This window comes from Somniosus microcephalus, chromosome 21 (genome assembly GCF_052327205.1).
Source record: "Somniosus microcephalus isolate GS21.2 chromosome 21, FLI_Smic_1.0, whole genome shotgun sequence".
NCBI classification, from domain to species: Eukaryota; Metazoa; Chordata; class Chondrichthyes; order Squaliformes; family Somniosidae; genus Somniosus; species Somniosus microcephalus.
This window is the reverse complement of record NC_141007.1, coordinates 56,747,762-56,760,482: the sequence shown is the minus strand read 5'-3', so window position 1 is coordinate 56,760,482 and position 12,721 is coordinate 56,747,762. Positions and strand designations below refer to the sequence as shown.

The 12,721-nt window shown below is 43.9% G+C and overlaps 1 protein-coding gene across 3 annotated transcripts in view; it reads right to left on the bottom strand.

Annotated features, from left to right (window-relative positions):
- arsg (arylsulfatase G) overlaps positions 1-12,721 on the bottom strand; it is a 121,292-nt gene that overhangs the window by 100,369 nt on the left and 8,202 nt on the right. For 2 of the 3 annotated variants that reach the window (XM_085963701.1, XM_085963703.1), the window contains exon 3: positions 2,149-2,196. The exons of the other annotated variant lie outside the window; for it this stretch is intronic. In XM_085963701.1, coding sequence (XP_085819827.1) covers positions 2,149-2,196 — 48 coding nt within the window. The remainder of the gene's footprint in view (positions 1-2,148; positions 2,197-12,721) is intronic. 3 annotated transcript variants of the gene reach the window in all.

Genomic DNA, 12,721 nt, shown 5'->3' with positions numbered 1-12,721 from the left:
ACAACATTTATTATATAGATATAATAAAATGCCCCAAGGCATTTCACAGAGGCATGATGAAAAAAATTGGTGCCAAGCCAAAGAGAAGGTTATAAAGCAGGGTGACCAAAGGGGAAATTTTAACCTAATCTGCCCAGCAGGAAACTGACAAGATTAGATCTGGTGCCTGTTTTACACTTCACCCAATGTTACTTTCCATTGAAAATAAAATTGTGAGGTGTAAAACGGGTGCCCAGTTGATTTGGTCAGTTTCCCATCAGGTGGGTTAGGTTAAAATGACCCTGAAAAATGTGATCAAAGAAGTGGGTTTAAGGAAAATTTTAAAGAAAAAAAGGGAGGTGGAGGGTTTGTTGTGAATCACATTTGTGTGTGACTTTTCACCTTTCCGATCTCTTCCCGTCTGTGGACCACATTTACAGGCTCAACACCACCACCATTACAATGGCGGTCATTTCGAGGGTGGTCAATGGGCAGGATACAGGGAAATCTCAAAGGCACTTGACCATGTCTTCCTGCTTCATTTAAATGCGGTGTGGCGAGCTTCTGGCGGGCAGATCAGAATCATAATGAAATCGTGGCAGGCAAACTGTGGCGACCAGATTTCAGAGCAGTTTCAGCAGAGTGCCTCTCCGTCCCATTTATTTTTTGCCAAACCGCCTCTACACCACCCAAAAATGGGAAGTATTCTTAAGGAAGAGCCAGGGTTCATTTCTGTATTTTATCCCTCTTTACCATCAACTTTAGGGAAGCAATAGGGCCTTGGTGAGACCACACCTGCAGTTTGGTCTCCTTACCTAAGGAAGGATATACTTGTCTCAGAGGGAGTGCAACGAAGGTTCACCAGACGGATTCCTGGGATGGAGGGATTGTCCTATGAGGAAAGACTGAGTAGGCTAGGCCTACATTCTCTAGAGTTTAGAAGAATGAGAGGTGATCTCATTGAAATATATAACATTTTTAAGGGGCTTGACAGGCCAGATGCTGGGAGGATGTTTCCCCTGGCTGGGGAGTTTAAAACTAGGGGTCAGTCTCAGAATAAGAGGTCGGCCATTTAGGACGAGATGAGGAGAAATTTCTTCACTCAAAGGGTTGTGAATCTTAGGCATTCTGTACCCCAGAGGGCTGTGGATACCCAGTCATTGAGTATATTCAAGACAGAGATCGATAGATTTTTGGATACTAAGGGAACCAAGGGATATGGTGATAGTGCAGGAAGGTGTTGAGGTAGAAGATCAGCCATGATCTTATTGAATGGTGGAGCAAGCTCAAAGGGCCAAATGGCCTACTCCTGCTCCTAGTTCTTATGATCTTAACTGCTAATACTAGGGTTGAGATTTTTTGCTCATTTAAAAAAAGGAGGGTTTTATTTATTCGGCAGCATGCTTGATGAACTAGAGATGGGGCAATAATTGCCAACTTTGCCAGTGATGCTCACAATCAGAAAATGAATTTTTTAAAAGTTCTGGGCTCCTTGCCAGAACTTACTGGCTGGTTGCCCACTTATGCACACAACATCAGTTAAATTAGAAGATTCAAATTTCTTGTCCTGTGTAGCAGCCTCATTAGTCACCATGGCTCCTCATAACACAGGAAAGGTAAATGTGATGATTTAACTGCAAACATGATTTCAATTTTCCATGCTCTGCAGAGCCGCTCTATCCATCACCACCACATCCCAGGAAATTTAAATCTAATCATTTTAATGCACGCACTGCCACTAACTTCCTCAGTCCGAATGTGTTACGTGACTCTACGTTGCATGCAAGTTGGCACCTAAGCATATTTCACTAGTGACTGTAGCCAATAGGCACAATGTTGCTTAAACAGCTGCCTTGGGTTTTCTTATTGCTTATCCCATATCCTCTGTTAAAAATTAGGAAAAGCGGAGTTCTGCATTGTGCTATGTACGATAGCTGTTGACAGCTTATGTTTGAAATGTAACTGATTGTAAATTACTTATATATTTTTCAAACAAAAATGAGGGATTTTCTGTAAAACTGCAATGCTAAATATCACAAATTATGAATGCAGCACAATAACCTCATTAATTCTATTTATTGAATTTATCCAAACTTATACAGCATAGAAATTATCAGTCCTCAAAAACTCAGCTATGTACTTAATTTCTGACAGAAAATTCTTTCTTACCGCGAAAATTAGGGTGGTAATGGCCCTGATGTCCAAGATGCCATTTACCTGTGTGCAAGAAGTAAGTGTATTTGATTTTTTTTTTGCAAATTACAAATCAAGTATTTTAACTTTAACTACTGAAAGACATTATAGTTGCCAAAATACAGATTAAAAAAAAAGTCATATGCAAAAAATGATTTTCTACCCATTCTGAATGATTATTTCCAAGTAGAATTAGATATATACACAAACAAAAGCATTAATTAACACAAAGTGCAGTGGAACTCTTGTTTTCTATAACATTTCCCAACAGTGGGTATGAGCTAATTAAGCATTACTGGCAATTTTAATGACAAAACTTAAGCTTGCTGCTGTGTTGCAACAATGTAATTTCAGCTTAAAATTGTGAAATTCTTGATACTGATCCCGAGTGACTCAAAGGCTCCTTTGAATTACAAGCCTGATCTAAAAACTGATTGTAGTACTGTACTGATTGCTTTAGCTGAGCTGGAATTAATCGTTCCAAGTTTTAGTTAGAGGATTCATTCATTGTGCAAAAGAATATTAACTTCTTTGTTATTATTTACTGTTGGAGGTATCAGTATCCATTCATAATGCACAGCATGTCAGAGTGGTTCAGTTGGTAGCACTCTCGCCTTTGAGTCAGAAGATTGTGGGTTCAAGTCCCACTCCAGAGACTTGAGCACAAAAATCTAGGCTGACACTCCAGTACTGAAGAAGTGCTTCACTGTTGAGGTGCTGTCTTTCGGATGGGACGTTAAACTGAAGCCCCATTGGCTCTCTCAAGTGGTAAAAGATCCCATGGCACTATTTCGAAGAAGAGCAGGAGAGTTATCTCCAGTATCCTGGCCAATATTTATCCCTCATTAAAACATCACTAATAAACAAAAATGAAAACAGAAAATGCTGGAAATACAAAGCAGCTCAAGCAGCATCTGTGATGAGAGATACAGAGTTAATGTTTCAGGTCGATGACCTTCCGTCAGAACTCCTGTGGAGAAACAGATAACATTCCAGGTTGATGACCTTTCTTTGTTTCGTATCACTAAAAAACAAATTATCTGGTCATTATCACGCTGCTGTTGCAGGAGCTTGTTGTGTGCAAATGGGCTGCTGTATTTCCTACATTACAACAGTGACTACACTTCAAAACTACTTCATTCACTGTAAAGCGCTTTGGGACATCCTTGGGTGAAAGGCGCTATATAAATGCAAGTCTTTTTTTATTCCTCTACTCTTATGGGTCAAATCGTAAATAGATAGAACGCGAGCACCATGATAAATAGATAGCACCTTATAGAAAGAGTGCTAATTCATTCAGTTATATGGCAAGTGAATAGACAATGGAACTTTATCACCTCAAAATTATGGTGAGTCTTTCTCTGCTAAAGATACAACTTTTATTATTTGTACCCACAAGCGTAATGCCGATTATATGCTATTATGAAGATGTCATGATCATGAGTGAATTTTTTTATAGCATCATATTACAATGATTTCATATATTGTAGGAAAAACGTTTAGTTAATGTACAACAACTTGTATTTATATAGCGCCTTTAACGTAGTATAACGTCCCAAGGCGCTGCACAGGAGTATTTTAAGACAACAAATTTGACATCGATCCATATGAGGATAAATTAGGGTAGGTGACCAAAAGCTTGGTCAAAGAGATAGGTTTTAAGGAGCGTCTTAAAGGAGGAAAGAGAGGTAGAGAGGTGGAGATGTTTAAGGAGGGAATTCCAGAGCTTAGGGCCTAGGCAACAGAAAACACGACCACCAATGGTTGAGTGATTATAATCAGGGATCCTCAAGAAGGCAGAATTAGAGGAGCGCAGATATCTCAGGGGGTTGTGGGGCTGAAGGAGATTACAGAGATAGGACGAGGCGAAGCCATGGAGGGATTTGAAAACAAGGATGAGAATTTTGAAATCGAGGCGCTGCTTAACCAGGAGCCAATGTAGGTCAGCGAGCACAGGGGTGATGGGCGAGTGATTGATTCAACAACAGCCTACGTTTATATAGGCCCCTCACATAAACAAACTTCTCAAAATGTTTTGCAAGGCAGGGAGGCAGACACCGAGCAGGGAAAAGGAGAGATTTGGGGTGGTAGCTGGGGGAATCCAAAGGTGAGGTCAAAAAGATGGACTGTCAGGAGGCTTTTGAAGACAGGGAGGGAGGTGGCAAAGAAAAGTGTTTTTTGAAGAGAATTCCAGGGAGCAGAAAGGGGACTGAAAGATCAGACTCCAATATCGCAGCAATAATGAATTAATGTATCAAAATATTGTCAAATAACTACCATCTAACAACTTAAAAAAATAGAACAGGGTTTTATTTGATGGTCTTTACAAAGTTCTGGAGATGGAGACCCAGGTTTTCTACTTTAGCGAAATTGTTGATTTTGAGGTCTCAAGGTCATTTGCATAATTTTGGCAAGCTTCCCCACTTCTGCCATGCAGTCCATCTGGAATGAGTTTGTGGCAGACCTCAGAGGCTTGCTGCAGAATAACACTGCCATCAGTTTATGAGCTGCTGGTTAAACATTGCAATGCTAAATGCCAGGGATGAACAGGTGTATTTTGCCTTAGCATTGCTATAGTGCAAAGATGACTTAGTTCCCTCATTCGCATATTAGTATATAATACATCAACCGATGTATGCTCTATGTCTTCCACCACTTCTGGCAGGAAACTCTGGAAGCGATCGAGCGAGTGGAAGCCTGTAGATAGCTTTTCACTGCATTTCCCACCCAAGTTAAACTGGAGAGCTGGTGTAACTTGAGCAGAAAATGTAGGCCAGGGAGGTCAGATTATTCATGCTAGGGCTGTGTGTCAACTATTATAACAATAAAAGCTTTCCATAGACTATTATATCTAACCCCACATGAACTTTCCATAATACAGATATAATCAACACCTCAGGTAAGTGGAAGCATCTATTAAACATTTAAAGAAATGTAGATATGTGGATAGTGCGGGAAGGTGGAACTGAGGTAGAAGATCAGCCACGATTTTATTGAATGGCGGAGCAGGCTCGAAGGGCCGAATGGCCTAGTCCTGCTCCTATTTCTTGTTATGTTCTTTTGCAAGTTTATTTCAAACCAAGCATGCTCTTCTCATACCCTTCTGCAATGAAATGTGGTAATGCCCAGAGTTGCTAGTTTAGGTCTTACTGAAATCTTCACACCTTTACCTGTTCATTTATTGTTTTGATGTGAGAATTTAACTTTTCCTCCAAATCTTGGTACGGACGAGTTACTGTGCAGTGAAGAATAATCCTTGTTTATGTGCAAAAGCCTTATTTATTTTATTATCTTGATATATTATATTGATAGAGTAAGTGAATGGGCAAAACGGTGGCAAATGGATTTCAATGTAAGCAAATGTGAGGTCATCCACTTTGGACCTAAAAAGGATAGAACAGGGTACTTCCTAAATGGTAAAAAGGTAAAAACAGTGGATGTCTAAAGAGCCTTGTAGGGTTCAGGTACATAGATCATTAAAATGTCATGAACAGGGACAGAAAATAATCAATAAAGCTAATGGAATACTGGCCTTTATATCTAGGACTAGAATACAAAGGGGTAGAAGTTATGCTGCAACTGTACAAAACCCTGGTTAGACCACACCTGGAGTACTGTGAGCAGTTCTGGGCACCACACCTTAGGATGGAAATACAGGTAGACTATCCTTTATCCGCACTTCCGAAAACCGAAAACCTCTAAAAACCGAAAGTTTTTTCGTGGAGTGTAAGTCGTGCGCACATGACCCGAGTGGCGCCAAACATGACAGGAGTGGTCCGGGAGCTCTGCCTTTCCCTGTGAGCAGGGCAGAGGGTCACAGAGTTCCCTCCTGGGTAGGAGATTGCAGGCCAAGCTGGGCAGTGTGAAGGAGGTACCGGGAGAGTCAACCCAACAATACAGCGGCCCGTCCGATAGTCTTTTCTTCCCCCCCAACCTGATTTGCGGGCCAGCTTAGTGTAGGAGTCAGCCGATATCCGGCTTTCCCACAACTGGCAGCGGCAGTCGAGCCCCAGACCCCCGTTAAGTCAAGGAATTCAGATATGGAGCAGGGGGAGCCGGGAACCTCGATCTAACGGCAGAAATCAGCAGCCGTTTTATTAGGTTTTTTTTCTTCCCCTAGCATTTTTTTTTAAACAGTCAGGCTGTGGAAAGAGTCTCTGTAGCTTAGCAACAGCTTCAGAGACGCTTCCAAGGCAGGGCCCGAGTGTTTACAAGCTGTGTTTGTTGCCAGATACGGAGATGAAATCCGAAAAATTCCAAAAACCGAAACACAGCTGGTCCCAAGGTTTTCGGATAAAGGATAGTCTACCTGTATTGGCCTTGGAGGGAGTGCAGCGTAGGTTTACCAGAATGATACCCGGACTTCAAGGGTTAAGTTACAAGGAGAGATTACACAAATTAGGGTTGTATTCCCTAGAATTTAGAAAGTTAAGGGGCTATCTTATCGAAGTTTTCAAGATATTAAGGGGAACAGATAGGGTAGATAGAGAGAAACTATTTCCGCTGGTTGGGGAGTCTAGGACTAGGGGGCAGAGTCTAAAAATTAGAGCCAGACCTTTCAGGAGTGAAATTAGGAAACACTTCTACATACAAAAGGTGGTAGAAGTTTGGAACTCTCTTCCGCAAACGGCAATTGATGCTAGATCAATTATTAATTTTAAATCGGAGATTGATAGCTTTTTGTTAACCAAAGGTATTAAGGAATATGGGCCAAAGGCGGGTATATGGAGTTAGGTTGCAGATCAGCCATGATCTCATTGAATGGCGGAACAGGCTCGAGGGGCTCCTGTTCCTATGTTCCTATGATGGGCTTAATTGACATTTGGAGACAGCTGGATCCCAGACGTTACATTAAATTCCACTTAAGAATCAATTAGCTTTTTATTCCTAAGGATCAATTACTTTAACCCGTAAATGTAAAACAGATTCTATCTGTATTTCATGCCATGTCCCATTTTATGTAACAATTCAGATTTCTAACTTACTATCCCATGTTCTATTTATGGGAAATAAAAACATAATACTTGATAAATTGAGATTTTTGTTTAACAATCAAATCCAAACTTGTAGATTATTTGCCTACAAAAAATAGTGACCTAGAAATTCGATATCGGTAAAAACCTGCCAGTGCCACCACGGGCTGGTGTTAACGGCCGCCGAAAATGATAGTACTGGCAGGACCGGTAAATTGGCGCTGGTGGCTAATTAACATTAGCCCAGCACTAAACTTACTGTGCAAGGCCATTCTGGTGGCGTTAGTCCCAGCAGGAGGCCCCAATATAGCATGGCCGTAGCGTCATTGCAGCAGGAGCAGCTTTCTCTTAAAGCAAGGTTGTCATTGTAGAAAACAGTTTGGTCCCTTAAAGGGGAACTGCCTTTTCAAATGGAAAAAAATTTAAATCATTTAAAAATAGGCAGTTTTTAGCCCTTAGAGTTCAACTGCTTTAGGTAGGGGTTGGATAGGCTAGACGGGGAAAGACTGTTCCCACTAGTTGATGGCACAAGGACTAGGGGACACAGATTTAAGGTTTTTGGGCAAGAGATACAGGGGGGATGTGAGGACCTGGAACTCGCTGCTGACGGAAGTGGTGGAAGCGAAGACGCTCAATGTTTTCAAGGTGAGACTGGATAGGCACTTGAGGGAAATAAACTTGCATGGCTGCGGGGATAGAGCGGTGGAATGGGACTGACTGGATTCTTTCTGAAAAAAATTAACATTAAAAATAATTCCCAAATGGCAGTCTTCAGCTCTTAAAGCTGAATTGCCTTCCGCACCTAAAAAAAAGCTAAAAGTGCTTCAGCATTAACACAAATGGCTCAGCAAGCCAGGGAAGGGGCACCCAGAGTCTCTCACACAGCATTCCAGCTTTGTGCAGGGGGTTCAACACTGCAAGAGAGGTCCTCTACCTGCAGGGGCCAGTAGGCCCTCCAGAAAGAACGATGTGGGACCAGATCACCAAGGCTGTCACTGCCAGCAGTGTCGCCCCCACGGCTTGCCTCCAGTGCCCAAAGAAGCTTCATGACCTCAGACCAATGGTCATGGTCAGTGAATGGATCTTCAAAAGCCGTCCCCTACCAACTGCACCACTAGCCTCACACACTGCTAAATGCACGACTCCCACCCCCAATCACTCACTTACCAACAATCTGCACCAATCACGAGGCACATCTCCCATTCCTAGTTTCACCTCACCCCCTTGGAGGAGATAGTGCTAGCCATTCTTGGCAGGGGCATGGCTGAGCCCTTGGCCAGTGGCGAGACTGAAAGGATACAAGATGCTGGTATTCTCATACGTTATCATCCTCCTTGCATGCACCTCTTGCTTTCCCGCCCTACCTTCACCACAACTCCACCCTTGTGCCTTCCTCATTTTACCCAAGAAATGCAGCCTGCCCAGCCAGTGGTTGGCCAAGAAGAGGGAGAGGAGAGTGAACAAGAAGAAACACCGTGACTCAATTTCACACTCCCAGCCACCAGCAAGGCCATTTGTAGTGTCCCCCACTGAAAGTCAGCAGCCTTCCACCAGCCATGCTGCAGCCACCGGGGTAGTACGGCGTGATATCAGTAACGTAGGCAAAGCACACACGAGACAGTCACTCAGGGGGGCGATTTTCCCCACTGGAGGCGAGATGGAGGTGGGTTTCGGTTTGGGTGGGTTTGAAACCCGCCTCCGCTGATTGTTTTCAAAAATATTGCAATTTTCCCCTGATTGGCCACTTGATTTCAGAGGTGTGGGATGCCCTTGGTCAGTTAGTGTTTTGGGACTGAAACTTGCCTCTGCTGACATCACTTTTCCAGTCTGATTTTATGGCTTCTTGCTGCCTTGGATCATTCCACAGGATTTCTGCCTATGCTGCACTACCTGCAACATATTCTGAGAAACCACTATGTCCAATTCCAAGGTAAGGGCCTCCCCGATGCTCTCGGATGAGGCGCTGCAAATGTTATTTGAGGGGGTTACAGCTAGCAGGGAGGTGCTCTTCCACTCATCTGGGAGGAAGAGGTCTCCCAAAGAAACCAAGGCTGTGTGGGTACAGCTGGCAAGGGATATAACCTCCAGATCTGTGTGCAGATTGGGTGAATGTTTGTGTGTAGTGATGAAATTCCATCCATGCTGGAAAGCATTAAAATGATTTGATGCCAAAATGTTGGCGTTATGGCATCTGTTCTTTCGCCTTAGGCAGCTCCAGATTGCGGGCTCCGCCACACTTGCATTGTCAGCTGGTGGCCTGAGTGAAAGGAGGCCAGAGAGTCATGTCCATTGCCAATGATGTCTTAGGATGGAGCTAAGGACATGTGCCAACTTGGGTAACCTATGCAAATCTGGCCAGGATAAGTTCATCCCTTGCAACCATGTGCTCGCATGTTGCCGCTGCTGCTGGTCGATACACCGGCGCTCTGACCTCCTCCTGCTCCTCCTCCTCATCCTCATTTGAGGAGGGCTGGAACTGAGCCACTTGCTCATCAGGAAGCTGCAAGCCACGACGCTGTGCAGTGCACAGCAGACCACGACCATTCTGGAGACCTTGTATGGTGTATACTGCAGGGCTCCACCTGATCGGTCAAGGCAACGGAAGCGCATCTTCAACAACCCAATGGTTTGCTCGATGATGGACCTGGTCGAAGTGTGGCTGGCATTTTAGCGCTCTTCAGCCTCGTTAGCTGGCCTCCTGATCGGCTTCATTAGCCACTTCTTCAGGGGTAGCCTTTGTCACCAAGGAACCATCCGTTAAGTTGGTTTGGCGGATTGAAAAGCGGAGGAACACTAGAGTGCTGCAGGATGAAAGTCATGGCAACTACCACAGAACTTGGCGCAAACATGCAAGAACTCCTTCTTGTGGTTACACACCAGCTGTACTTTGAGGGAGTGGAAGCCCTTTTGGTTGACAAAGATAGCTGGGTTGTGATGGGGTACCATTAAGAAGTGCCGACAGCGTCTGTCAGCCTGCTGCACGCTTGCTTTTCAGAGCAAGCTTAGGACCCAGTGCTATACTCAGCGCTAAGGTTGAAGTTCACAGAGCGTGATGGCAAGTTGGCTCTTCCCATTTGCATCTTCAGGGCCAGCGCGGCTATCGGCAGCCCTAAGGCACTCACCAAAATGGCAGCTGCTAGGTCCCGCACCAGAGAAGGGCATTAGAGTGGCAGCCGCCATTTTGCGCCAGGATTCCAGTGCTAATGGATGGCAGTAAGTAGCCCAATTTCTGCGCCAATCTATTTCCTTCCCCCACTATTGAGGAGAGTCCCAAGACAGTATTTGCAGGATGTATATAATTTCTTACGAATCTGAAACTAATATCCTAAATTGGAAGAACAACTTGCAACTACATATGAAATGTACCGTATCTCAATTACAGATACAAATTGGTGTCTGTATTGGGTAGACCGGGCAGTTTCCTAGCTCCTAATCCTTTATTTTAAGCTTGGCAAAAAAACTGGAAGGTTGGGGGTCCTTGTCCTTCATCAACAGCAACAAACCCACACCATTCCAATTATTAGGCAAAATACAAACATACAAAATTGATGGGCAGGAAAAGACCAGCTGATCCACTCTCCCACACACTCAGGCAATTGAAACCAGTCCAGGCGATCACGTGATCTATACAACTTCTTACCAATGTGCAATGATGAGATAGTAATTTTGGACCTCATTCAAAATAATTAATGTTTACATGATGAGCTACTGGGCAGGGTCGGACCGACAATCGGGAGGGAGCAGAGACAGGCTCAGGATCACGGGTTAGGAAGGGTGGCTGAGGTGGGCGATCGCAGCAGAAGATTTGCTTGAGGGGCCGGGGTGAGCACTCCTGCTCCTCCTGGCTCACAAGGCACTTATATACTGGAAGGCGAAGTTTGTAGATAATGCAAAGATTGGCCGCGAGGTTGATAGTGAGGAAGAAAGCTGTAGGCTGCAGGAAGATATCAACAGTCTGGTCAGGTGGGCAGAAAAGTGGCAAATGGAATTCAATCTGGAGAAATGTGAGATATGCATTTGGGGAGGGTTAACAAGGCAAGGGAATACACAATAAATGGTAGGATACTGAGAAGTGTAGAGGAACATGGGGACCTTGGAATACATGTCCACAGATCCCTGAAGGTAGCAGGACAGGTACATAAGGTGGTTAAGATGGCTTACGGAATACTTTCCTTTATTAGCCGAGGCATAGAATATAAGAGCAGGGAGGTTATGCTTGAACTGTATAAAACACTAGTTAGGCCGCAGCTAGAGTACTGCATACAGTTCTGATCACCACATTACCGGAAAGATGTGATTGCACTAGAGAGGGTACAGGGGAGATTTACAAGGATGTTGTCAGGACTGGAAAATTTTAGCTACGAGGAGAGATTGGATAGGCTGGGGTTGTTTTCTTTAGAACGGAGGAGGCTGAGGGGAGACTTAATTGAGGTGTACAAAATTATATGGGGCCTAGATAGAGTGAATAGGAAGGGCCTATTTCCCTTAGCAGATAGGTCAATAACCAGGAGGCATAGATTTAAAGTAATTGGTAGAAGGATTAGAGGGGAGTTGAGGGGAACTTTTTTCACCCAGAACGTATTGGGGGGTCTGGAACTCACTGCCTGAAAGGGTGGGAGCAGCAGAAACCCTCATCCCATTTAAAAAGTACTTGGATATGCACTTGAAGTGCCGTAACCTACAAGGCTATGGACCAAGAGCTGGAAAGTGTGTTTAGGATGGATAGCTCTTTTTCTGCTGGCACAGACGTGATGGGTCGAATGGCCTCCTTCTGTGCCGTAAGTTTCTATGATCCGGCTGCTCCTGTCTCCATTTAGCTGCTGGGTTGCCCAAGCCCTGGGGAACCCGGCCGGCTAGCGCTAAATTTATATTGGGCTCCGCTGTGGGAGCCTGATTTCAATATTATAATGAAGACACAGACATGCCATGCAACCTGCTGCTGTAAAAATGGCGGCCGGTGCATATGCGGTGGGTTACGCGATTTAAAAAAAATGTTTTAGCTCCAACCCTCTACCGTCCATTATGGGGGTTTTAAATTACCCCCATAACATCAGCACCATGCACATCCTACCCCAAAGTCAGACATATATGAACGTACAGTCAACAGTAGTACAGTATTATGTTGTCATTAGAAATAAAACAATTAGTGCTTTAGAGTACATCAAGTCCTTCACTATCAACAAACTGGACTCAGAAACACTTGATAAACAGTTTATCTCTTTGCATTCTGAAAGCCATGACACCAGATTTCTCAGAGCAAAGAAGATAGTTCTGTCAAAACAACAGCTGAGAGGTAAAGATTCCATTTCTGAGCCATATAGACCAAGAAGGTCCCAAACTAATTCCAGCTCTGTGCTGTTACCTGATCTCAGCTGGGCCCCAATGTGGACATTACAATTGGTTGCAGAGCTTCTGGGCTAGAGAAGGTGTTAGGATCCTACTCCTACTGAAAGTTTATGGATGTTTGAGGATTAATTAATCTGCACGTTTGTGATTTCTTGAGATGCACTCTGGGAGTACAGATTGCAGAATCACCCCATCATGTATTCCTTTTCAGTGAAACAATTGGGATACAC